General features: G+C 36.3%; 1 protein-coding gene across 1 annotated transcript in view; it reads left to right on the plus strand.

Annotated features, from left to right (window-relative positions):
* Nucleotides 1–27,076, plus strand: part of LOC120623468 (arrestin homolog) — a 121,713-nt gene that overhangs the window by 64,587 nt on the left and 30,050 nt on the right. Inside the window, exons 5-6 of the mRNA XM_039889503.1 lie at nt 5,301–5,448; nt 6,128–6,284. Coding sequence (XP_039745437.1) covers nt 5,301–5,448; nt 6,128–6,284 — 305 coding nt within the window. The remainder of the gene's footprint in view (nt 1–5,300; nt 5,449–6,127; nt 6,285–27,076) is intronic.

Below are 27,076 nucleotides of genomic sequence, written 5' to 3' on the forward strand. Positions count from 1 at the left end.
TAGAGTGGCAGTCTGGTGATAGAAAGGGACAGAGGATCTGTCTGGGAAATTACCGTACTTACTCGAGTGATAAATTGAATCCAAGGAAAGAATTCTAAACTTAAAATGTTATCTAGGAAACATTCATATTGCCAAGGATCCAAGTCTGTATTTATAAAAAAATTATGAGCCGTCATAAGACGCCTGGCAGAAACATCGAAATTTATATTCATGAAATAACGCAGTGGCATGCACTTAATACATGCGTAGAAGCATTGCCTACCCTAAAAAAATATGACTCGTAAAGTTGGAGGATTTTGCCATTTTCTGCCAAGTTTCTGAATGCCTACCCTTGTCTAAAACCTTGTGCACGTCACTGTATCAGATATGGCATAATGAAAGATAAAGCATTGAGACTTTTTTCCATAAAATAATGACTCTGTATTATATAAATATGCATTTTTATTAAATCAAATTTTATAAATTTATTTAAAATCTAACTAAAAATAGTACATAAATTCCATCGTTTATCGAGGCGGTGCGTCGCTAATGCCTGTATCGCCACGCCAACAATCATGTTTACCCTCGCCTATAGATGTTTCACATCAATATTTTTTAAGTCTATAACGATGTCATTGATCGACCTTTGAGACGCTTTCGGCAGTCTAATGCAAAACAGAGCTAAGTTTAAGAAAATATAGGTATGGTACAGGTACTCAGACGGGGAAGTAGAAAAGGACAGGTCGGTACCGAGAGAATAGTCGTGGAGTTATTTTTTCCACTACAAGTTATTTATTTATTTATTTATTTATACTCTTTATTTGTACACCACTCAAGCAAAGAAACAAGACAAAAAAAGAACAAACACATGAAGAATGAAGCAGGATACAAAAGGCGGCCTTATCGCTAAGTAGCGATCTCTGCCAGGCAACCTTAGGATTAGGAAAACTAAAAAGAAAACAAATAGGTGGGGTACACTATTTAGTACATACATACAAATATCTACATACTAATACATAAACCAGACTACACAAATAAAAAAAAATTAAAAATACTATTGATAAATATAAAAAAATAAATATACTAATACATATCCTAATATACCATAAATACTTCAATACAAGTTTGAGTAGATAAATAAAAAATAATAAATAATAATAGTCGTCTTTACTGAGCGAGATAATGAGCCTTAACAGCATTTTTAAATATGCCCAATGACTTCGACTGTCTTATGATCAATGGGAGTGCATTCCACAATTCAGTAGCTTTGACAGTGAACGAATGCTTATAAAACTTCGTTTTGTGGAACGGCATGCTCAAAGTCAGCGCACGACTCGATCTAAGTTCCGACTGCACTCCAAGAAATTTAAACTTCTCCTTAAGATAAGAAGGAGTCTTAGGATTAAATAACACACAGTACAGAAGTGAAAGTACATGAAGATCCCGGCGACGGCGGATAGGGAGCCACTTAAGCTTCTGACGAAATTCAGATACATGGTCATATTTGCGTAATCCAAATATGAACCGAATAGCTAGATTTTGAAGACGCTCAAGTTTGTTAAGATAGTCCTCGGTCAAATTAAGATAGCTTGCGTCCGCATAGTCGAGAATAGAGAGAAAAAGAGAATGTGCTAACATAACTTTAGTCGGGATTGGAAGAATGGATCGCAGACGGCACAGCGACCTAAAAGTGCCAAAAGTCCTTCTACTCAAATCCCTGACTTGCACAGACCACGATAACTCTTTATCAAGATGCAAGCCAAGGTCCTTTACAGAGGCACAAAACGGAATTGTGACACCATTAAAATCAACACTAGGTAGATTTCCCCAATCAACCCTTGACCGCATACCAGGGCTTCCAATAATAATAGCCTGAGATTTTGCTGGATTAACCTTAAGTCCATACTGCCTGCTCCACTCAAAAATTAAGGAAAAGATGGAATTGTTCGTAAACTAGCTTCTCAAGAACTTTAGAAAGGAACGGTAAAATAGAAATGGGACGGAAATCAGAGAAAGAAACAGGATTGGCCTTTTTAGGCAGAGGGGTGACTTGTGCATTCTTCCAAGCTTCAGGAAATTTGCTAGTCAAGATGGAATAGTTGAGAATATGGGTAAGAAAAGGGGAAACAACATCAAGAATGGGAACGATCATATTACGGCTGACGCTATCAGTACCGACTGCATTCGAGGCGATGGACAATATGCTCTTCTTAACATCCCATTCAGTGAAAGTCTTGAAGGTAAAAGATAAAAAGTCTGGAGTTGATGGCGAAGAAAGAATACTAAGAGTACGCTCCTTATTGACACTATCAATTGTATCAGAAGTAGAGAAATGTTTATTAAGGAGTTCAATATCAATGTTGATAGAAGTCTTAGGGGATGATTTACCAACTCCAAGTGACTCAAGAAATTTCCAAGTCTTAGCGGTATCACCGTTCTCGACTGACTTATGGATGTGGCGACGTTGGGCATCTCTACACAATGTATTACAGCGATTTCGTGCTTTATGATACTTTATACGGTTAGCATCGGAATCATTAATTTTATAATTAAATTTTGCCGTGTTCTTCTTATGCATTAGAATTTTAATCTCCTCTGATAACCACGGAGCTGGCAAGTGCTTAAATTTAATTGGTCTTACCGGAGCATGCTTATCATAGAGCTGTGTAATCAGCGTGTTGAATATTTCGACCTTGCGATCAACGGAATCCACATCCATGATAGCCGCCCAATCTAAATGTCTGGCATCATCACATAGAAGACTCTTATCAATCCCTCCAAAGTTACGCCGCAGAAGAATTCTCGCTTTCGATTTAGGAGGACGTATATTATAGGAGAGATAAATCAAATCGTGATAGGAAAATGCATCAGCAGGACATTGACCATGCTTATTGACGAAATCTGGAGAAGAAACTATAATTAAGTCAAGAAGAGAGGGAGTACAGCCGGGAGAATAATGTGTAGCAGCAAGGGGGAGTAGCGAAAGACTACAGGATTCTATCGTAGCCAGAAGATTCCTGGAACGATAATCATCTTTAAGTAAGCATGTATTAAAGTCTCCCATAATAATTGAATGGCTGTACGAGGGGATTACTTTTTCTAACAGGGTTTCAAAAGAGTGAAAGTAATTGGAAATAGATGGAGGGCAATAGAATACACCAAGAAGGATTTTAGTATGAGATAGGAGAACTTCCACCAGTAAGTGCTCAGCCGCATTAGGAAGAGGGGGTTGAGAAGACGAACTAACCACAGAGAAAGGAATATAGGATCGCAAGTAGATCGCAACTCCACCCCCTCCCCTGCCAACACGGTCATTCCGAATTAGTCGAAAACCTGGTAAAGAGAAGGCTGATGAAGGTAAAGAAGTTTTAAGCCAAGATTCAGACACCAAGATAGCATGCAAATTACGGGAATCAAAAGACGTAAGCATATCAGGAAAATGAGCCGGGATGCTTTGTGCATTAATGTGAACAACATTAAATGTTTTCAGACAATCTGAGAAATAAGAATCAAGGGAGACATTAAGAGGAAGGAAAGATGTACTGTGGAAACTATTGGAACTAGAAGACATAGACAGAAAAAGATCACTATTTAGACTATCAGACGACATAATCAAATAATAAATATTAATATAATAAATATAAACCTAATAAAATAAATTAAAATTTAATAAAAAAATATATGTATATTATAATAACAACGACAACGTGTCTTTTAAAACTATATACGAACTAATTTTCCCAATCCGCCAGCTGTAAAATAAATAATGGAAAACAGCAGAAAAAAAACAATTACACAGAAAGAAAAAAAAAAAAAAAAAAAAAAGAACAATACAATAGTAACTCAATAAAACTAACGGATATAAAATATTTTCTGACCAGAGTGCTGTAGGCCTCAATAGACTGTGCTCTAGTAATAAAAGATCTATAGAGTTTCCGAACGAACTGTCGAATGTCAAATTCCATAATCCGAGTTGTATATAAAACAAACACTGAAGACCCGGCTGTATGGTGATATACCTTTGCCGTTCCCTAAGAGAAAGAATAAAGGAAAAAAATATATAAAATAAAACGCCTGTCGGTGTCAGACACAAGTTAGCCCTTGACTGGTGATGAAGTCTAAGTTGGTAACGGGCTAACCAGTTTGGGCATGGTAGTTAAATTGAACCCTTCTAAACATTTATGCCTTCACGTGGTGATTATATTATACTATTCATACGCATAGTAATTAAATTATTTATGAAAAAATCATAATAAATACCTAAGTAACCGTGTATCGTGAAGATATCGATCATATAATAACAAACAACTTTATAACCTCCAAAATTATGTATACGCAAATAGGACTGATATGTGAGTAGATCAGTCCTATTTGCCCTTATTCGGAGTATCTAATGCTCGATGTGTTGTGGCATAATATTTATTGAATGATTGAGAGCCATCATAAAAAGGTTATTTATAAACTTTGTGTTAGGTTGCGGTGAACCTTAATTCTAGAATTTTTTATGCGAAATATTTAGCAAGACGCGACAGAAATTTTTCAAACTTTCATGAAATAAAAAGCAAGACAATCTCTCGTCCGTTTGAAAGTTTAAATCCATTTATCAACACTTCACACTTCACTAGTACCATTCACTAGTAAGTAGAATTCAAGCCCTTCTGAAATAACGTAAATCTCTTTCCCTCTATACAAAACATTATTTACACAGGTACATTATTTTTTTGTATTTTAACTTTCTTTCAACAAACTAAAGTTGCTTAGTGCCCGAAGATCAAAGTCTTCGAACATCATTGAAAGTCTTCGAATATCATTGGCAAACTAGACTTAGAAGAAGTCTATTTTGCCAATGATAAATTATGGCTTTGAAATATTACAAAACTCATAAGAAGGCTCAGAGTTACTTAGCGGACGATGGAAAAAGCTAGGCTCCGAGTATGAAGTGTCTCTACGTGATCAAATCCGAAATGAGAGATTGTAAAGGTTAAGAATCCATTGTTATTTGATTTGACTTCAAAAGGTGTAGTTCATTTCACAATGAGTGGGTCCCCTAAATGGACAAGCAAGGAGATCATTTTATGTTTATTTTTTTTAATAATTGCCCTTTGGTCCCTCCACAGGTGTAGTTAATGCTGAGTGCTAGATCATTTAGGTACCACGGTCATTTTGTTTTAATTCAATTTCGTACTGTTCTATGCCCATTATCTCCGCAATCGAAAAAATACGAGTAACTGTTAAAGATAATTATCTCTTGCCACGCATGCTAGTCCTACAGGCCAAAAGTTAAATAACCCCTAATTAGTAAAATAACCCCTTTTTTACAGGATGCTCTCATCAAGCGACTGGGTGCGAACGCTTTTCCTTTCCATCTAGAGCTGACTCCGATAGCGCCCCCAAGTGTGCAGTTGGTGCCAGCAAAACAATACCATGGCGCACCTATTGGCACATCATACGACGTCCGGGCATATATTGGTAAGTATTTTATGAAGATTTCTTATAATACATTCATCCGCAGCCTGTTCAACACTTATTATCACAAGTTATCAAAAAGAACAAAATACCTAACAATTTTTGGCCCGAGAAGGGATTCGCACCTAGGTCAACGTGGTTAAGTAAAGCAGTTAAGAATCAGTTTTTAATAGATATAAGGCTTTTTGTGACAGAGCTCGTCCGAGGAAATTCTACCGTGATGCTTATGTCTGCCGCAAAGCAGCATTGTTGCAATGCTGTGTTCCGGTCTGAAGGTCGTGGTTGCCGGTGTAATTACGGGCACACGAGACATAGCACCCACGCCTCAGGCGTTTTTAGTACGCATGCCACGCAAGACATATGTCCTGCAAAGTGTTGTTTTGTTTATAGGCGACGGTTTTAATTAACCGTCCGTCGGTCAGTTACCGTAAAAAACAATCCCAGAAACTTTAAACTGTCATCATGTCAACATCATCGCTATGTCAACCAATGGTAGTCCGCTGCTGGACATAGGTGTTTTGTAGGGAGTTCCAAATATCAAGGTCTTGTGCCGCTTAGGTCCAGCGGCTACTAAAAGTGGAGTGGTTTTTAATGCTTCAATATAAGTCGCCTACACGGTATATGTATGTCCTTCATCCTGTGGATTACAAATGTTCTAAGATGTATAACGCCCTTTTAACAGCTGAACGAGCAGATGAGAAAGTATCTCGCCGCAACACAGTGCGGATGGGGATCCGGGTGCTTCAGGGTCCGGGGAAGGCGTCATCCATGCCGCTGGTACTGCCGCCAAACTCACCTCATCGCTCACTCGGCACCTTGGCACAACATAATGTGCTCCGGTAAGCGCATCATCAATCATCCTGTCACGTTAAACCACGGCTGGACGTACGTTTTTAGTAGGGAGTTCCGAATACCACAGTCTTGTGCCAGATGGGTCCAGCGGCTCCCTGCGACTCGCCTGATGTCATCCGTCCACCTCGTCGGGGGTTAACAACGCTGCGTTTACCAGTGCGAGGTCGCCATTCGAGTACTTTAAGACCCCAACGTCCATCGGTTCTCAGAGCTAAGTGACCCGCCCATTGCCACTTTAGCTTGGCGACTCTTTGAGCTATGTCGTCAACTCTGGGTCTTCTATGGACCTCTTTATTTCATATGCGCTTGGGTCTACTAATAATGCTGTGTTTACCGGTGCTATGTCGCCTTTCAAGCACCTTCGGACACCAACGTCGACGAACGAACGTTATATACTGGTATTTATCGAATGTTATAGAAGTGTCGCATGTCAATAGAAGGTGAAGGGTGATTGTTACCACATAAGCGCCTGAAAGCTTACGATAAACTGCTAGCGTATTATATGCCACAATACCCTCCACCACAATACTTTCCGCCACAATTGATACTGTGAAATGAATTTATCTAAAACGAAACCTTTAGAAAATAACTAAATGATTATTTTTGAGTATACTGAAAGTGGGAAATTTTAAAATTTTAATTTGTATTTTTTGAAGACAGCTTATCGATGTTCAACATTAGTGGATCCCACATGCCTCCTCCCTTACAGGGAATCCACATTGGATTGTGTCTGTGTGTCCAACTTCGGTCTCATTTTTGGGGGGACGAGTTCTATCTCTGGCACCGCTAACATTTTAAAGTTATGTGCGTTCATTTGTGTTGTATAGTATTGGATAGAAGCAGGCGTTACTTTGCGGAATTCCATGATATATTAAGAAAATTGAAAAAAAAAAAACTATATATATATATATATATAACTAAATAATTATTATATAATATTAATAACTAAACACTCCTCTCAAACCGATGATAGCCTAGTGGGTAGGAGCCCGACTTCACTATCGGGGGGCCGAATCCGATTCCCAGCGCAGCGCACACCTCAAACTTTTCTAAGTTATATGCGCTTTGTCGGTAGGGTGGTAACTACCCACGGCCACAGGAAAGGCCAGGGAAAATTCAGAAATTATGAATTTCTAAATTTCAGGGAATCAAATCCGGGACCTCCTACTTAAATTCACAGCGCACACTCTTGCGCCAGGGAGGTCTTCAAAAAACACTACTACATTCATATAAAATATGATAATAGAACTTTTATATGTAATATCGGTAGGGTGGTAACTTGCCAAGGCCGATGCCTCTCACCACACCAGACCAGAGAAATGAAGCGAATATAAGTGATTAAATCAGAACTTTCACATTTATTAAATAAAATATAATTTTTATTAATACATAACTATAACCTAAAATAGACTATTTAAAAACTAAATAAAACCTAAAACGTCCTCGAAACCACCGCAGCGAGGCACAGTTCCCAAGATGCTGGCAGCATTGCCCCTTTGGATGGCCAAACTAATTCGTTGGCCAAGGTAACTGCCCGCTCTAGGATCACCGGTAGACTCGATAACCCTTTTCGATAATTCTTTGAAAAGGGCTCTTGCCTCCGGACCCCACGGTCCCAAAGTCTCTACTCCAAAAGGCACAAAAATGAAGCTGCTATCCAGGTTTTCATATTTACGCCTCTTGGCCTGCTCGGCACTGGAAGCAGCCGCACCTACCATTGACGTGTGATGCAGCTAGGGTATCAACACAAGTTGCATCCCACAGAAGTGGGATTAAGTGATTACTTATATTCGCTTCATTTCTTTAATTAACTCTAATTACCAGATACAATTGTGTATTGTACACACTTGTATACCGTAAACGCTTAGAATATTAGAGGTTAGGTATATAACTATTGTCAACTGCTAAATGGAATGAAGTTATTGCCTGAAGCCTGTTCAAGAAACTATACTAAAGTGGAATGGTTTTTGATGCTTCAACATTATTCGTGTACACGATTTCTGAATTTTCTAAATTCTGTGCATAAAAAATATTTTCGAGGTAGACAAAAAAGTTTAAAAAATAAAGATGGTTCATTCGTTGGGTAACACAAAGCTTAAATGGTTTATTGAGGTCAGGGTTCTACTCAAATAGTGTCTCTTTGAGTGTTTTTTTCAGGGGTTGAGTTACAATTAGTAACTTAGAATTTGTATAAACTCTTGCATCAGGGGCTACAAAACTGACTGTGCCAGTGAATTATGCCTGCCTGAAACATCTTTTTATAAAGTCAGAGTCAAAGTCAAAAATATCTATATTCAAGTAGGCCCATAGGTGGCACTTTTGATGAGCACATTACATGAGAAAAAAAGAAGCTATGAGGGTTCCAAACGCGTCCGTGTCTAAGTAGAAGCCCACAATAAACTTAGCCGGGTGTTTTTTTTTGTTAACACAATCACACATTGTCATTTAAAATTATTAGAAGAGCAACCTGGTTATAGCAATCATTCACACCCAAGCTTTTTTATCGATTACGTAGTCGATTCTACTATAATAGGACTTTTCTATAAGCTTACGTTTAATACAAACTTCGAACTTTTTAAGAGACGTCTCCAAGATGTCAATGGGTAGTTTATTCTAGAATTGTATGCAATTTCCTTCAAACGAATTATGAATTGTATGTAACCTAGTATATTGCACTGTAAGTTTATTCTTACTTCTAATGTTTAAATTATTGCAGTCACATTTTTTCTGAAGTCAATTTAGAAATGTTTTTATGAACATACATTAAATTTTCAAATATGTACTGACTACACACTGTCATTTTTTTTAAATCTTTAAATTTATCTCTCAATGACTCTCTCGGCCCCATTTTGTAGATGACAGAACGAACAGCCCTCTTCTGCAGTACGAAATTCGCCCGCGTAATTTTAGGAGGCAGCGTACTGCTACATAGTCTTAGCGTCTGCACCTATGGTTATATATGAGATTTTGAGAATTTTTTCCTAAACTTTTTTTTATCTTACTTATTTTTCAATGAAAAGTATTCTTTGTTATTTCTAACACCTCCAAGTTTCATGAAGATCGTTTCAGTAGTTTTCGCGTGAAAGCGTAACAAACAAACTTACATTCACATTGATAATATTAGTAGGGATAGATAACAAAAAAAGAACATCTGCGTTAGTAATAAAAGCAGTTTGTTTTTCACTTCTTAATACGTAGGAATTGCTGTAAAACGTGGCTCCAATAACAGATTTCAAAATCCCTTGTGATTTTCCATTTTATTTATTCATGCTGTCTCAATGGGTACTCGCTTTCTTGGCCTCATGAATTTGAACTAAGATGTCTTTTAAATATACATTCGAATACATTCAACAATAACCCTATCCTACAAACTGTTTTTTGGTTACTTATATAAGAAACTGTGTAAATAAGTTATAATAAATAACTTAATTATTCCCTAAATTATAATAATATTGTATTTACTTGAATTTCAATACAGGATATTGTTTCAAGTACGTGTTCTATTTTTAAATATTATAGATATATTTTAATGGCTCTGTAAAAGTGATATTTAAGTGATAAACTTAATAATATGATTTATAAATATTAATTACACAATAACAACATACTTTGATGATTTGTAATGAAATAGTAAGATTATTGACAGCTGTCAATAATCTTACTCATTCAACGATATAAAAAGGTGGAGCTCGAATGTAAGGGATCATTTGTGTTTCAAATTTGGAAGTGAAATAAACGTTTATTGCAAGCATCGTTATTATCTTGTTCTGCCGTTATTTTCTAATACTTATAAAACATCGCGGTATCTTTGCAAAATGCTAAAATTTTGTAAGTTTGGATATAGGATGACCTCCCTGGCGCAACGGTGAGCGCTGTGAATTTAAGTGGGAGGTCACGGGTTCGACTCCCGGCAGGGGCAATTTAGAAATTCATAATTTCTGAATTTTCTATTGTCTGGTCTGGTGGGGTGGGTGGCTTTGGCCATGGCTAGTTACCACCCTTCCGGCAAAGACGTGCCGCTAAGCGATTTAGCGTTCGGGTGCGAAGTCGCGTAGGAACTAATTAGGGGTATGACTACCATACTCCCTAACAGGTTAGACCGCTGAGATTTTAGTGAGTGGCTAATTTTTAGTGGAATTAATAAAAAAAAGTAGGTGTTGATCTTTCAAACGAAATATTCGATTTTTATAAATTTAAGATGATTTGAACCTGCGACTCTTTGGCAATCGCGGCCTGTCCTGTGTGCTATCTTCCTCCAAGTGTGGATAAAAACACTAATAAAAATTATAAATATTCGGTTCCAAAAATTCTTTCACCACCACTAAACACATTTTGCATTATAGGATCGCGTTAAAATTATTGTGATACTGGTCTTAATGATGACGTGGTTAAAGTCTTACGTAGCATTTGAGGGTTAAACTTATTTCAATGCGATGATAGCAAGGTATATAAAACTTCATTTGAATTTTAAAAATATACCCATAACACAAACTACGCTTACTTTGGGGCTAGATGGCGATGTGTGTATTGTCGTAATATATTCATTATTTATTCATCAACTTTACCACGTTTTTTAAAACAGGACTCGGCTTTTGACCTCCGACGCAAAGAGGGATATATGAGAACACATATATATTTTGTTCTGTCTGTGGCATCTTACCTTCCAAACGATTGGATTGGAATGATTGTATCAGAGTTTGTTTCTGTTTGAAAAGCTATCGTGATCGAGATGGTTTTTGTGTATAAATTATAAAGTCTGTTTAGGCGTAAAGAAATGATTTCAGTCGTAATAATTTTGTTTTAGTTGTTTATGTAGAAATGTTTACAGTATTTCGGTGGTGTTCCAAGACTGAATGATGGGAATCTTGAGCTGTTGCCGAATCAATGTTTATTGTTTCTAGCTGCAATGTATTTTCACTAATCGTATTATATAGTTTTTGTTTATACAATTATTACCTACCAGTGGCGTGCACTGGGTTTCTTACCAGGGTATGCATTCAACAGGAGAATTGCATAAAATGGCAAAAATCCTCCTCTTATACGGGCAATATTTCAATTTTAGGGTATGCAGTGCTTTTATGCATGTATGAAGTGCACGCCACTGTTACCTACGTGTTAAATTTTTGGCTGTCACAATGAGTATTTCTAATTCACTCCGATCCGAATCTATGGAAAAGAAGCTATAACATTTCTTACTTAACGGTCGACGAGTCAAAATACCGCACCAGAGGCGTAGTCGTTTTGTATCAATCAGTAAGCAGTTTTAAACTATTTAAATTTTAAAGTGAGTTCATTTCACTCCATTCTATTTCCATTTTCAATTCATTTTCGTTTGAATTAGTTTGTATGAGAATTTCCATACAAAAGTTTGCACCCATTCACTTTCAGTGACTCAATTTCTTAATCTCCTAGCTTTGTGACGTCTTAAGGAAAACAAAAAAAATCTTAAGTACAGCCTTTGTTTGAAGAGATGTTGAATTTGACGTCGCAAAATTTAGATTATAAATATCTCATAAAGTATCAGGCTTCCACAGTTATATAAATATATTTAAATACTTTACACAATAAATCTTTATTATCTACTTTGAAAAGATTATAAAACAGGACACGGTTTTATAACGTTTAAATTATTTACGTAGACTCATCTACTATATCATACAAATAGTACTTTATGATGTATTTTTAAAATATAGTTCGATAGTAATGTTATAAAAAGAGGAAGGGGGAGGGGATTATGTGCATCTTTGGATGTAAAGCCTAAAGACAAAAAAATACTTAATCCACGTTAAAAAAAAATGTCCTAGGAAGCTTATTAACGTGTATTATTTGTATTTTCTTTCTTTTAAAAATACGAATATATCTATACTTATAATAAAACTGTAACTGGAAGATTTCTGTACATTTAATATATTTTGAAAATTTTAACCTGCTTCATAATCGATACTGAGTCCTAAACTGATTTTTATTTAATTTTTGTCTGTATGTCTGTCTGTCTGTCTGTCCGGGCATCACGTGAAAACTACTGAAGGGATTTAAATAAAATTTGGCATAGGGGTAGCTGGTATGCCGGGTCAACATATAGGATACTATTTATCCCGAAAAACAATAAGTTTCCTCCGGGAAACATGATGAAAATTTTTGACAATTTTACTTCATAGCCGTTAAATTTGAACCGATTTTAATAATTCTTTGTTTTATTTGAAAGTGTATACTACCAGGCATGTACTGTCTAATTTTAATAGAGATCTGATAAATATTGTCGGAGATAAAGGACATAACTCTTCACAGATAACAGCAAGTTGCACGGCATATAGGACAGCGATCGAATGCATGCGTACCGTCCTACTAATATTATAAATGCGAAAGAAATAAAATAATATAAATATTTAGCTTGATATACCTGCAAATTTATTTTTATATTATTCAAATTGAACGTATCGCTTAGAAGTTTCGCGGCGACGACGGGTCGCGAATAACATAGTTTGGAAATAAAACTGGACTTGGTAGGGCTGCAATTAAGTTTCTAGGTTTTTTTTAAAACCATTTATTTGGTGCCGACGAAGTTGCGCGGGTCAGCTAGTGTGTATATATAATTGCACTATCCCGCTGTCTTGCAATTCTTCCTTCTGCTAGAGGTTGCCTGTAAGAGATTGCTGGCAGAAATAAGGCCACCTTTGCATGCCTACAATTTTTGTTCTTTTATTTTGTTTATTCTTTATGTTATGTTTATTTCAATGGGGTGTGCAATAAAGTATTAAGTAAACTGGCAAGCCTGGGCTGGACACTAGCCACGCCAAATTATGTCGGCTTCTTCTTCTTCTTACGGTGCCGTCTCCTTACGAAGGTTGGTAATCATTAGGGCTATCTCTACTTTGGACACCGCTGCTCTAAATAATGATTTGGTGCTCTTTCCAAACCATTGTCGTAGATTTTTGAGCCATGATATTCTTCTTCGGCCAGGCCTTCTTCTGCCTGCCACTTTACCTTGAATAAAGAGAAGAAGAGAAGTTCATATGTTTTGGTGTTCCGCATCACATGAATACATAAATATTCTAACTTTCTTCTTTTAATTTTTAATAGTACCTCTAGAATCTTACCCATACTCTGCAATACAGTGCTATTCCGTACACGATCGGTCCAAGATAGTCTTAACATACGTCTGTACACCCACATCTCGAACGCTACGAGTTTCCTTGACAGGATCTCTGTTAGAGTCCAATCTTTAACGCCATATAGGAGTACAGAGAACACATAGCACCGCGCTATGCGTGTTCGAAGAGCAATGCTTATGTTTCGGTCACAGAGTACAGTATGTCGGCTTGAAATCGATAAATTGACGAGAAAAGTTTGTCGCGAATCGAAGTTTATACTTATAAATGAAATATATCCATACACATTTAATTCAAAAGCCTTATGAAAATTAGCCCAGTAGTTTTACACTCGAAATTTGTAATCAAACTTATCTTAAATCTTCATGTGGCACATTTAGTAGTCCTGCATTTTCCTACTTCAGGGTTCACTACGCGTTTAGGTCTGATCTATCGCATTAACTTTAGGCGATAGATAAGTTGAATTCTCACAGCGTCGTGGAGAACTCTCAGACATGCAGGTTTTCTCGAGATTTTGTCTTCACCGTTTAAGTAGGTAGTATTTTAATTCACCCGGGAGGTATCCCGTATACCTCCCGGATGAATCCCCGGGCGTCTAACAAAGCCAACGAGAGAGACATACCGTGGGGGTTTTTAGTTCGGTTTTACCCCTTTAGAGGGGGGAGTAGGTACCACATGACCTCCATCCGGCAAGGGTCGGAGTTAGCAGTAAAGCTTTTCCACCACGCCAAAAAAAGACATTTTAATTGCATACATTAAAAACGCACATATTAACCTTGAAATGTTAGCGGTGCGTTCCGGGGATCGAATTCGGTCCCCCCGAAAAGTAAACCTAAGCCATAACAACTAGACAGTAGGATATCATCGCTACTGTATTTATTACGTCATATGTGATAAGAATAACAAAAGGTACCTACGAGAAATATGAACATAAAATAAATATTCACGAGTCTTTAGGATCATGTAAAAGATGTAAAACTAGCGATAAAATTATTACAGCGACGCGGGCATCACCTGTGATTTATGACTGCTTTACGGCCGAGTTTTACTACGGGCTGTAATAGTCGCATATATTCATAGTTGTATGAATATTTATAAACAGAAAAATCGGTCAAGCGCGAGCCGGACTCGCAGACAAAAATACAATCATACAAAATATTACACTATGTTATTTTTTCAATACAACATTACACTATGTTTATATGTGTAGAAAGATGTGTTTTAAAAATCTGTAATAACATAAAAGGGCAAAAACTGAAATTCGACTACTGAGAAATTTAATTATTATAGAAATATAATCTGGGCTCCATATAAGCTCTAACATGCCTAGATACCGTTACTAAGTTCCCTGATTTAATAAAACAAACAACTTGAATAAATGAATACTTTCATTGCACACCACAAAAAGCAAATGAGAAAAAAAAAATAACAAAACGACGTTTACAATTTAACGGCCTTATAGCTTCATAGCTATTTCTAAGATCTTGTTTAATGTAAAGGTATATTCGACATACTTAGACGATTTCGCCCAGGGAACTGAGATATCAAAGCACACCATTTATAAAAATTGGTCCAATACTAGAGACAAAATCGTAAAATAACATATACATGGCAATTTAATAAAAGACAAGTTATATTGACTTTACTCGAAAATGTAGGTCGAACGTTGTATTAAAATGAGTACTATAGTTATCACATACAACTTTGTCTGCGTTAATATGCCTTACCTATACAGCCCATTCCTTGTTTAACAATTAAACAACAATTGTCATTACTTTCACACCAGAAATAATATAACAAAAAGAGCATTATATCGAACACTGAAAACGCAATATCATAGTGTGGTTGTAATAAATTAAAAAAAAAACTGACTTCAACATACGCCCAGGAACTAAAAAGCAAAAAAATTGCTACTTTGGGTTACGTTATTGTTGATTTTTTAATAACAGCTCGACCGATTTCAATAAAATTTAAATGGGAACACCTGGAAAGTATGCCCTTTAGAAATCGGTTCAGGCGTCTGCGAGTAATCGGATACGTAAAAAAACCTTTCTTCTCCTTTTTGAAGTCGTTTAATACCGACCTCATAAGAATCGTAATACTGGTTTCCAACACGTCTACCTTTTTATTTAAGAACTTTCATTTGATACCAAACTCGAAATATTTATCTTAAATGTATATTTTTTTTCTTTGCGTATTTTTGACCGTGATATCCGCCATATTGAATTAATTGTGACGCGGTCTCCTAACTACGAAAGCTTAGATTATTGGGAGGCAGCCAACAGGCCTCCCAATAATCCAAGCTCTCGGGGTTAGGAGACCTAAATTATTAAAATTGGGCTTCAGAAAACTCGACCATTTGTTAAACACATAACCCTCCTATGGTCGGGTAAAAAATTGTAAGGTTAAAAGAAAATGTCTAATTTAATTACATCCGCCCGTACAGGCATTCACCCATACATAGACACACATATTTTAATATGGCGGCCATTTTGAAATACGTCGTTGTTGATAATATCAAAGGGTGAACCGCTTTTGTTTTAAAGTTATTTTGGGCGATTTAGCTAGCATACCTATTTGAATTTCATTCCGAATCTGTTGATTCTGTCGGAGGTTGCTTAGTGAAATCGACAAAGTTGCTTGTTTTAAGAATCAAAATCTTCGCTTACTGTAAAGTTCAAACATGTATCTAAGCTCAATTAATAAAAAAAAAATATTTTCCCAATAGGCTTTCAAAGACAACTTAAAACTAAAGCTACGTGGGTTTCAAACGGGTCATGGTCTAATAAGCCTACAGCCTTAGCCGTGGCTAGTTACCACATTACCGACAATAACCTGCCGTTAAATGATTTAGCGTTCCGGTACGACGTCGCGTACAAACCGATTAGGAGGAATGGGTTAAATATAAATGCAGGAGGAATGGGTTTGGTATAACAGGTTAGCCTGCTATCTGCATTATTATATTCCACTCTAAGTTATATAAATATTCCTCAGCCGGCTTATTACAATCGGGAATTGTATTCTTCAATTTTTAAACGACACAATTTTAAATATAGTTTTAAATGGTTGTATATTTAAAAAAATAATCTTCCATTAATATACTACAAGTATGTATAGAGGGTTTGTCCCCTTGTTGCTTGGATTAAAACATATCCATCGATAAGGCTTTGTTAAAAAATAGACTTATTTTTCGGGATTGGGCAAAGAAAGTAACTATACAAAATTTATTGAGCTCTTATAAACGGACATACTGGGTATCGGACTTATGGCCCACAGAATTAAGAATATACAGAACCCTCATTCAGCCATTATTGCATGCATTGTGTCCATAAACTTCACACCCGTGGAATGTTGCTAACTCACATAATGTTCCTATTTTCCCCATTTTATGGTAAACGATTAGAGCATTGGAAGTAAAGAAAGTTATAACTAATGGAATGAAATGACCAACCGCCCGTTCGAGAAACACTACGGAAGTGGAGTGTTTTTTGATGCTTCAATATTAGCAGAGTACACGGTTTCTGCATTATCGTAATTCTTTGGGACAGATGTAGAAAGTGCAGCACCCCAGACTTCGCTTTGCCAACAATATTTTCTTTTGAAAACATTTTATCTTATACAAGGACTTTCTATAAATAATACCTACTTACTCAACGCCCTCATAAACCTTTTAAAGATTCATCACAACTCAGCAAGTCAAGCATAAAGGATGCTTCGAAGGCTGAACTCTTGAGAGATCGCTTTACTCGAGCCTTTTTGATTCCGTTAAGGGCTAAGAGTCAATAAACCCCCTTATCAGATGGCCTTTATTTTCTGCGGGAGAACATAAAGGTTTCGTGCACTTACTTGCTGATCATTCCGGAATTTTATCAAACAACTTAACAATTAATTAGCGATCTCAAAGAGCTATATTGAATGCGACATAAAAGAACAATAGCTTCATACTACTACACACTTACTATATCCACTATATATATATATATATATATATATATATATATATATATATCTATATATATATAAAAGAGAAAGCGTGTGGGTATGTTCCGTATAGGCTCCGAAACGGCTGGACCGATTTCAATGAAACTTTCAGGGAATCTCCGGATTGACCTGGAGAGTAATCCTGTAAAGTTTGGTGACGATAGGAGCACTCCTATTTTTGAACTGTCAAACTGTCAAATACAGCTTTTATTTACTATGATGATATTCTATTGTTGGGTGTGTATGGGTGTAGATAATGATATTCACCCGCTCGAGAAGAGAAAAGAAGAGAATGATACGGAGAGAAATAAATGATTTAAAATATTATGAGACTTAAATTAAAAATTTAATGATGTAAGTTTATTGTTTAAATAAAATAAACCAAAATCTAGCCCGGCGAAGCGGGCTGGGTACGCTAGTATATATATATATATATATATATATAGTATAATCGGAATAGAAATCAATTATATACGATTGGTTGAGAACGGCGTAAGTTCTAATATAATGGAGCGACGTAATTTTAGAACAAAAATAGTTACCACGCTGTTCATTTTACCATAAAAACTCCTTTTTTGAAGTTATACTTCTTTTGGTACGTTATGGAAAACTGATTACGAGAGTAAATTTTCACGATACGCGCGCACACCGTCACAAAATTCCGACACCCTGAAGTTAGCCACAGTCGACATTTTAGTTTTTCAAATGATGTGACAGTGTACACTTTCAATTGTCAATCTGCGGGCTCATTCCAGTGATTTAATTGATTCAATTGAACAAAAATCTCAAATTTTAATGTTGGGTGAAACTTGATTGTCCGACAATGAGATAACTAGATAAGGCGTTGTAATAAAAGTTTCAATGTATTAAATAACTTTTTTGGATTGATAGTGTTGTTTGCTCTACAAACGTAGAATAAGGCGAAAGTTAAAATTTTTGAAAAGATTTTAGGTAAAGGCAGTGGCGTGCATTGGGTTTCTTACCAGGGTATGCAAACACCAGGAAAATTGCATAAAACGGCACAAATTGTTCTCCTATTCGAGTTATATATCAATGTTAGGATATGCAGTGCTTTCGTGCATGTATGGAGTGCACGCCACTGGGTAAAGGTATAACTTCTAACGCGTGTGCACACACGTTTTTCATAAAAATCCCCCATAACGTTCTTACCTGTTAGGCGCTATGGCAGTTACATTAAATTTATACCCAAAATCGGTTTAATCCCCCATAACAGCCTAACCTGTTAGGCGCTATTGCAGTTATATTAAGCTTATACCCATGATCGGTTACTACGCGACATCCTACCGGAACGCTAAAACGCTTGGCTTCACGTCTTCGTCGCTTTGGTGGTAACTATCCTCCATAGTATAAATTTCCAAACAACCCGTGCGGGGATCGAACGCGGGACTTTCGCTCATAAAACTTTACGCTTACATGCGCAGGGAGGTCGACCCAACATTATAAAATGTTTATATGTTAGTCTTAACTTGAATTCAATTCCATTCGATTTATATGAGATCTATTGAGATAAGAGAAGGCCCTTGTGCGTGTTATTCTCAGCAGTGGTTGCGCTTGAGGAATTTTCAGTGAGTTAACTTTGTATACTCATTGACAGCACCGGCGCGCAAGCAAAAACCTGCCGACCCGAGTTGTCAGATATCTGTATGTACTTTACAAGAACGTCGTAAGGCAATAGGGCGTACTTCACTCACTCTAAATCAAATATTAATATTTCAAAGTAAGTACTAATTGTACACTTTCTGAACGTCATACAAAATAAATCGTTTCATTAAATATATTGTTTACAAAATATTAATGTGAATTTGTAAAAAAAACAAACTCAATCAAATCGTCGTTAATTAATGATAATAATTTTACAATAATATCAACTATGTAATTTTTAAATTCTGTATTTTATTGGAAGAGTAGCCTTCAGAACGTCTCTGCCACATAAGTACATAATGTAATCCTCTAAGGTGTTGTAAGCCTTCTTACATACATAGTCTTTGTTACCGCAACAAAGACTACATTTTAAAATCCCCCGTGAACGTTACCCAGCTTCTTTTCTGGGATATAAAGTATTTTATGCCGATTTCCAGGACATTTCCAGCTTTGATGTAAGACTTTCTCTGTGGTGTATAATAAACAGAGAGAGACGGTACAGATCGCTACTTAGCGATCTCTTCTGCAGAATATTGCAGTCACGTTTACGATTGCTCTGCCAAGTACCATTTCGAAGCTTCTGATTCGATTTCTCGGTGACTAATCGCTAATACTGGCAACCGCCTTTTGTGTCCACTATTTTTAAAACTCTTTATTTGTACTGTAAAAGAGCGGACTTCAAATTACTATTGCAAATCTGCTTTTTTTCTTAACATGTTGTGGACTACAAATAAAGAGTAAAAAAATTTATTAATTTATTCATTTATTCTTAAGTTAGGTAATACTTAACCCTAGTAGGGTGTGACGCAGTTTTTGTGCAGCAATTTTGGCTTCAGTCTATATGCATTTCCCTAAGTTTGGACTGGATGAGATGTTCGTACCCAAAAGTCCAATATGGTCGCTAATCCGAACACATACACTTCGGAAAGTGGGATCCAACGTGAAGGGGCTCTTTTACCCTCAATGTCCCGCTTTGCGCATTATACCGTACATAATTCACATTATCCTACTCCGCTGAGTATTTCTATGCCCACGGCGTAAGTTACAAGATTATAAAGAAAAACCACACCAATCAAATCGTCGTTCGAATCCTTAAGATCCAAGGTTAACATTTTATAAAAAGAACAATATAGTTTTTTTTAAGTTAAACATTAAAAGTAAACCGAGTGACTACGGTAACTAATAAACTTAAAAGGGCTTGGCTCGTGTGTCCTTATTTTATGACGGATGTACCCAATCTTTGCACTGGAAGATCGAGTAACGACAAGTAAAGCTCATCATCATAAATATACATTAAAGTCAAAGTGAAAGTCCAAGTCAAATATTTATTTATTTAAATAAGTAGATGATTTTAAAGATATTAAGACAATGACAGTCTTTAGCCAATAAATATTTGAAATTTTAATGTAAAATATATCTAAATTAAAGAAAAACTATGACTGCAATAATTAAAGAAATATTTTTCTTTGACTTTGACTTTGACAAATAGGCAAGTGAGAATAGATGGCACTTTCGAGGTGTTCATTACATAATATGTAAATAGTAGTGAGATGATGGCCATAGTTCTATATTCGTTAACTTAAAAGTATAGGAACGAGGGCTCCAAACGCTTTTATTATATTGTGTGGTCTTGTTTTAAAATAGACGTGTTTAAAATCCAGTTAAAACCTTCTCTGGTTTTAAAATTCATCAGTGCATTGTAAATCTACTGCCGAATCGAATCCACAAATTCTACTTTAATATTAATGTTTAGACATTAGGTTTACTATTTTTGTATAATTCGCTTATAACTTAAGCCGAGTGTGTTTCTGGACATATTTAGGTCAATTCTTAGCCACGGGTACTTAGCCGATACAAAAACATGCCTACTTAACAGTTAAGAACGTTATTGGGTTTTTTTTCTGTTAAGGAGGAAATGAGGAGCATTTGGCAAAAATAACAGTTTTGGGATTTTAAAATGTTAGAATGCGCATTAAGTTTCTAGCAGTTACTATTTGACGTGAAATTTTTATTGTCTTATTTTAATGATTTTCTTTTCGACGCTCGCTAGGGCTTCTTATATTCCGAGAACTCTTGTTGACGAGAGCTGTTTTCTGCTTTGCGTTTTTTTTTACTCCAAGCATACATATGACTATTGCGAGATGATATTTTTATTTATATTACCAGCACCTTGGGACGCCAACATCGCTGGGTCTTCCGAGCTTCATGACTCGGAGGTTGCCACTTAAGATTCGAAGCACGCAGTAACTATGTCTCCGTATTTCTGATTTGATGAATTACAAATATTCTGAGCTGTTTCCACTGCCTACTGTGTCTCGGAGCCTTCTTATGAGACCCATATAATGTTTGGAATTAATAATAATAAATCTTTATTCGGAACACTTACAATGGCACTTAAAATACTAGCAAGGGTTGCACTGCAATAGTAAAAACTGTGCTGCATGTACCACCGCCAGTACAGTACAGTTTATAATTACTGTACAGTACGTACAGTAATTATAAATATGTTCCACTAGATTTAGTGTGTGTGTGTGTGAGTGTGTGTGTGTGTGTGTGTGTGTGTGCGTACTGCACGATGGCTTGAGATGTCATATATTTGATAGAATGAACTCTTCCGTTTGATCATAGCTCATTTGTAGTAGCCATGTACTAATTTTCGTTTTAGCTAGGTATTTAGTCATTGGATAGATATTTTATTTTTAAATTGATACGCAAGTAAATACCCACTGATTAATACAATCTTCTCTTATAAACTCCTATTTACATAATCATTTAAAAATATAATCCATACACACAAAAAATACAAAACACTCCACACATTTGTGGAGTGTTTTGAAAAAGCGCTATACCTATAGGATGCCTATAAATGCAGATGACTGACTATGCAGATTATAAACGACATAACAAAAACACAGGACTTTCATGTAATTCAAGCCAATGTAACTCAAAATTCAAGCCTCCCTGTTTCACTTATTTTGGGGTAGGTTTTAGAGGACTTCCACGCCCTGAAAGGAACCAACCCTTCCAAATTAGTTTTAAAATATAAACCGCTAACATGAGAAACATATAGTGTTTTAACTCAGATTTCGGTAGACTGCCAAAATAAAAAGAAGCTTATGTTGCTCCCAGTGTAATCTTCTATTTGCCCGTGAAAGTCTCATCAAAATCCGTCCAACCGTTTCTGAGATTAGTTGGAAGAACAGTCATATCAAACTAAATTTATATGTATCGATAGTATAAATAAAAAATCGAAGTTTTTTAAAAGTTCTATCCAATTACAATTCCATCTGCAAAAAATCGCTAACTGCTAACAACGCAATAACTAGCACAAATAGAACTAGTGCTAGTTATTGCGTTATATAATGTTGTATTGTTACGATAACCTATCGCTATGAAGGTACCTATATCTTTAAAACATTGTTTCAACTAGCGGATGTCGTATTTACGAGCGTACCGGATGTTTATCAAGACACCGTATAATCTTAAATAACAAAAATACGTTCGTTACGAATAAACGTGGAATAACTTCGGGACAGTTATTCGATGTTTTGCACGCTCAGACATTTGTCAGATGATTTTTTTTATCCCACTACAAGTTGGCCCTTGACTGCAATCTCACTTGGTGTAGGTATTATAGTCATACCCCTAATCTGTTTTTACGCGACATTGCACCGGAACACTAGATCGCTTAGCGGCACGCCTTTGTCGGTAGGGTTGTAACTAGGCTCGGCCAACCTCCCTCTAGACCAGACCAGAGATAATTCAGAAATTATAAATTCCCAAATTGGCTTGGTGGGAATCGAACCCGGGCCCCCTACTTAAATTCACAGCACTCGCCTTTGCGCCAGGGTGGTCGTCAAAAAACACTACTACATTCATAGCGAATATGATAATATAACAGGATAGTGCCAAGAGCGTTTTAATATATACATTAATACCAAAATGTATAGATACAAATGGATACATAATTTAATTAAATAAACGGAATATAAAAATACAAAATATACATATCATTAAAATATATAACATACATGACATATGCACGTATAGACAAAGCAACAACTTTAAATGCCATCACTAAGAGAGTTAGTAAGTAGTCCTTCAGACGACTGTTAAATGTAGGGTGGCGTGCATACAGATATAAAATGAAGAAAATCTCCCGTACGAGTAATAAAAAACTTAAGGATAGGAATTGTAGGAGTTATAAAAAGCCTACTCTTAAGTATTTATAACTCTTAGTGGAGATTTTCTTCATTTTATATCATCTACATACCCTTTGCATACCCTCTATGCACGCTATGCACGCCACTGTGTAGGAAGGGGATCAGGTGCAGTTTTTAAAAATATATTTTTCAATTTAGTATATCTCTAAAAGTAACCGTTTTGTTTAAATGTACTCTTAATTTCTTATTTAAACTATCAAATATGCAATTGAAGTTTACCTACATATTTTTAGTGTACCATAAATTCCGATTAATAACAAAAGTGAACGAAGGTAATCAAAACATAGCTACTTTGGGTTACGCTATAGCAATTATATTATTATTATAATTATTATTTACATTTTATTGTGTACCCACAACATTAATATATACAAAAATATAATAAAATCAGAAATATAAAGAAGAAAGTAGAATACAAGAGGCGGCCTTGTCGCTTAATATCGATTTTCTCAAGGATTTCTAATTTTTTCAAAATAAATCATAGCCTATGTTAATTTGTGATAATTAAGCTTACTTTTGGCGACGGCCCAGTACTTTGGTAGGTACAAATGAACAAAAAAAATCTTTCCTTTTTATAATATTAGTATAGATGTTTGAACTAGTAGTAGGTTTTTTTTTCTTGTCGTGGTGGAAAAGCTTTATGGCTACCTCTGTCCTTTTGGGCAGGACAGAGGTTATGTGGGACTCGTTTACCCGAACTAAAAACCACCACGGCATGTCCCTCTCGTTGGCTTTATTGGACGTCCGGGGAACCCGTTGTATACTTCCCAGACAAACTAGTAGTAGGTACTTAAACTACACAGAAGTAGTTACAATGGTACATAGTCACTATAATTCATTATTGTTTAATTTTCTTAACGAACTTTATTACGCTTTTTATAAAATGTCCTAATCACATTTTACATTTTAAATTCTATTACATTTGTAAAATAAATTACAGCTATCGTTTTAACCCGGCGCGCTAAGTGATTTAATTTTGCTGTTGACCTTTTATATTGGAGGTTATTGCTTTAAATTCTATAGGTAAGTCTAGATTTAATAAAATACCATAGTCAAATATAATCATAATTGTAATAAAATTGAATATAATAGTTTAATAAATCCTACTAATATTATATAAGTGAAAGTGTCGATGTTTGTTACTGTACTTGTATGTTTGTCACGCAAAAACGGCTGAACGGATTTGGATGAAATTTGGCATGCATGTAGCCTTGGACTTGGAAAATAACATAGGCTACCTTTTATCCTGGGAAATAGGAGAGTTTCCGCGGTAATAAAAAAACTTTAATCCGCGCGAACGAAGTCGCGGGTATTAGCTAGTATAAAATACTTATCAGCCATACAACGTTTATTGTTTTTTTTTTTTAATTTTTTTTTAATTTATTTGATTAAGACAAACACATAAAACACGATACAAAATAACAATTCCTCTGCATAAATAAAAGCTTAAGTTATTTGACATATATATAAAAGTAATATATTATAGAACTATGAAGAATCCAGCTGGGCTTGGCAGCTTTTGGAAAACTGCATCAAATCTTTAATCGCAATGCCTAAAGACGAAAGTCTTTAAAGAGTGTTTCCTGCCTGTAATGACATATGGGAGCGGAAACGTGGACACTGACAGTCAACTTAATCAACAAATTCAAAGTCGCGCACTCACTATGGAGCGAGCTGTGTTGAGAGTCTCTCTTCAGGACAAAATTCGCTACGAGGAAACCCGTAGGAGAACCGACACCGTCATAGCTTAAAGGATAAGCAAGATGAAGTGGCAGTGGGCAGGTCATGTCTGTCGTAGGACCGATGGCCGTTGGGGCAAACGCGTTCTGGAGTGGAGACCGCGAATCGGTAAGCGCAGTGTAGGACGACCTCCAGCCCGCTGGATAGTTGACCTTAAAAAGGCTGGAAGCGGCTGGATGAGAAAGGCGAAAAACCCTGTGTGGTGGAGTGCTCTTGGAAAGGACTATGTTCAGCAGTGGACGCTTGTGGACGCGGGATGATATTAGACTTAAGAAGAGATTTTTGGTCTCGCTGCCCTAAAGTGACGGTAGACTATCTCAGGCCAAAAGCCACTACACTCTAGAATATTTAAATTAAGCTAAAAAGACTGAAACATTCATAACAATAATATGTAGGACAACTCTGTGTTGACCATAACGTAAAAAGGGAAAATGGGGCAATGGTTTCTTGTTGACATTGGCACGACGGCTTTTAGAGACGAAAATGGACGACGTAAACTGATGCGCAATAGAAAAATACTCACTGAAAACGATCCTCTGGATATAGTCCCGATAAGTAGGTGCGGCATTTTTAGAAAGGAAATGGAAGAATTGTGTAATGTGCCAGTCGATTCATAAGCAGTGTGTTGCTATGAATTTTTAAACGAAAAGTTGGTCTAAACAACCGCCTTACTCGAAAGGGACATAAATTGGGGACATCTGCATATCGTTTGCGAAAGGTGCAGAAGTCTTTTGTGGGATTGAGTAAATGCTTTTATAATCTGATTCCCAAGGTAATTTTGGATCTGCTAATGCATAAGGTTAAACAATTTGTTAGAACACATTTAATAAATCGTGGTTACTATACGATTCATGAATTTCTTAACGACAAGGCTGCTTTGAAGCAGACTCCGCTCTCTACTATCACAAGATAGAAAATTTATTATATTTATGTAAGAATAAACTTACAGTGCAATATACTAGGTTACATAAAATTCATAATTCGTTTAAAGGAAATTGCATACAATTCTACAATAAACTACCAATTGACATCTTGGAGATGTCTCTTAAAAAGTTCAAAAAAGTGCCACCTGTGGGCCTACTTGAATAAAGATATTTTTGACTTTGACTTTGACTTTATATTATTTTCATGGTAAAATGTAAAATGGTGTTGAAAAAGAGCAATCTGCTGAGTTTATTGCCAGCTCTTCTCGGTGAAAACAGACTAACTTGACGTTTCAAAAGTATTTATAAACTGGGCCTACTTGAAATAAATAAATTTTTTTGTGCTGAGGCTTTTGCCGGCTCTTCTCGGCAGATTCTGCCTTCCGAACCAATGGTAGAGACACTTCTATCAGACTGACTTGACGTTTCACATGTGCTTACAAACCCGTATTATAGAAGGTCCCGGGTTCGATCCCCGACAGGGAATAAATGAATTTTGAATTGTGAAAAAAAAATTAAAATTCATTTATTACAAGGAAAATTTTGACACGATGGTTAGTGATGATGCAGTCTAGGATGGCAGGCATACCCCTAACCGGTTTCTACGTGACATTACACCAGAACACTAAATCTCTTAGCACGTCTTTGCCGGTAGGGTGGTAACTAGCCACGGCCAAAGCCTCCCAGACCAGAGAAAATTGAGAAATCATAAATCCCCAAATTAATTCTGCCGGGAATCGGAGCTGGTGCCTCCTACTTAAATTCACAGCGCTCACCGTTGTGCCAGCGAGGTCGTCTTTGCCTTTCTGATTCAAAACATGCTTATTTCCGCCGTGTTCCGGTCTGAAGGGCGTGATTGCCGGTGTGATTACAGGCTTAGCACCTAATTTGATAAATACAGACAGGGCGGTACATTGTATAACGTGTTTATGATGATGATGCCCTGCGAAATATTGTTTTGTTTACAGGCGATAATTTACATTAATATCTGATAAAACTGTATTAGGCCGGTACGCCTAGCATATGGTCTCTGGAATAACATGTGTCGTTATACTGCGCTGCTAATGGAATAGCACGGTGCTTACAGCATTTCCCCGTGGGGCTTTTTAGGGGTCTCGAAACCCAATCCGTAATTGGTTGC

The sequence above is a fragment of the Pararge aegeria genome, chromosome 4, assembly GCF_905163445.1.
Source record: "Pararge aegeria chromosome 4, ilParAegt1.1, whole genome shotgun sequence".
In the NCBI taxonomy this organism is placed as follows: Eukaryota; Metazoa; Arthropoda; class Insecta; order Lepidoptera; family Nymphalidae; genus Pararge; species Pararge aegeria.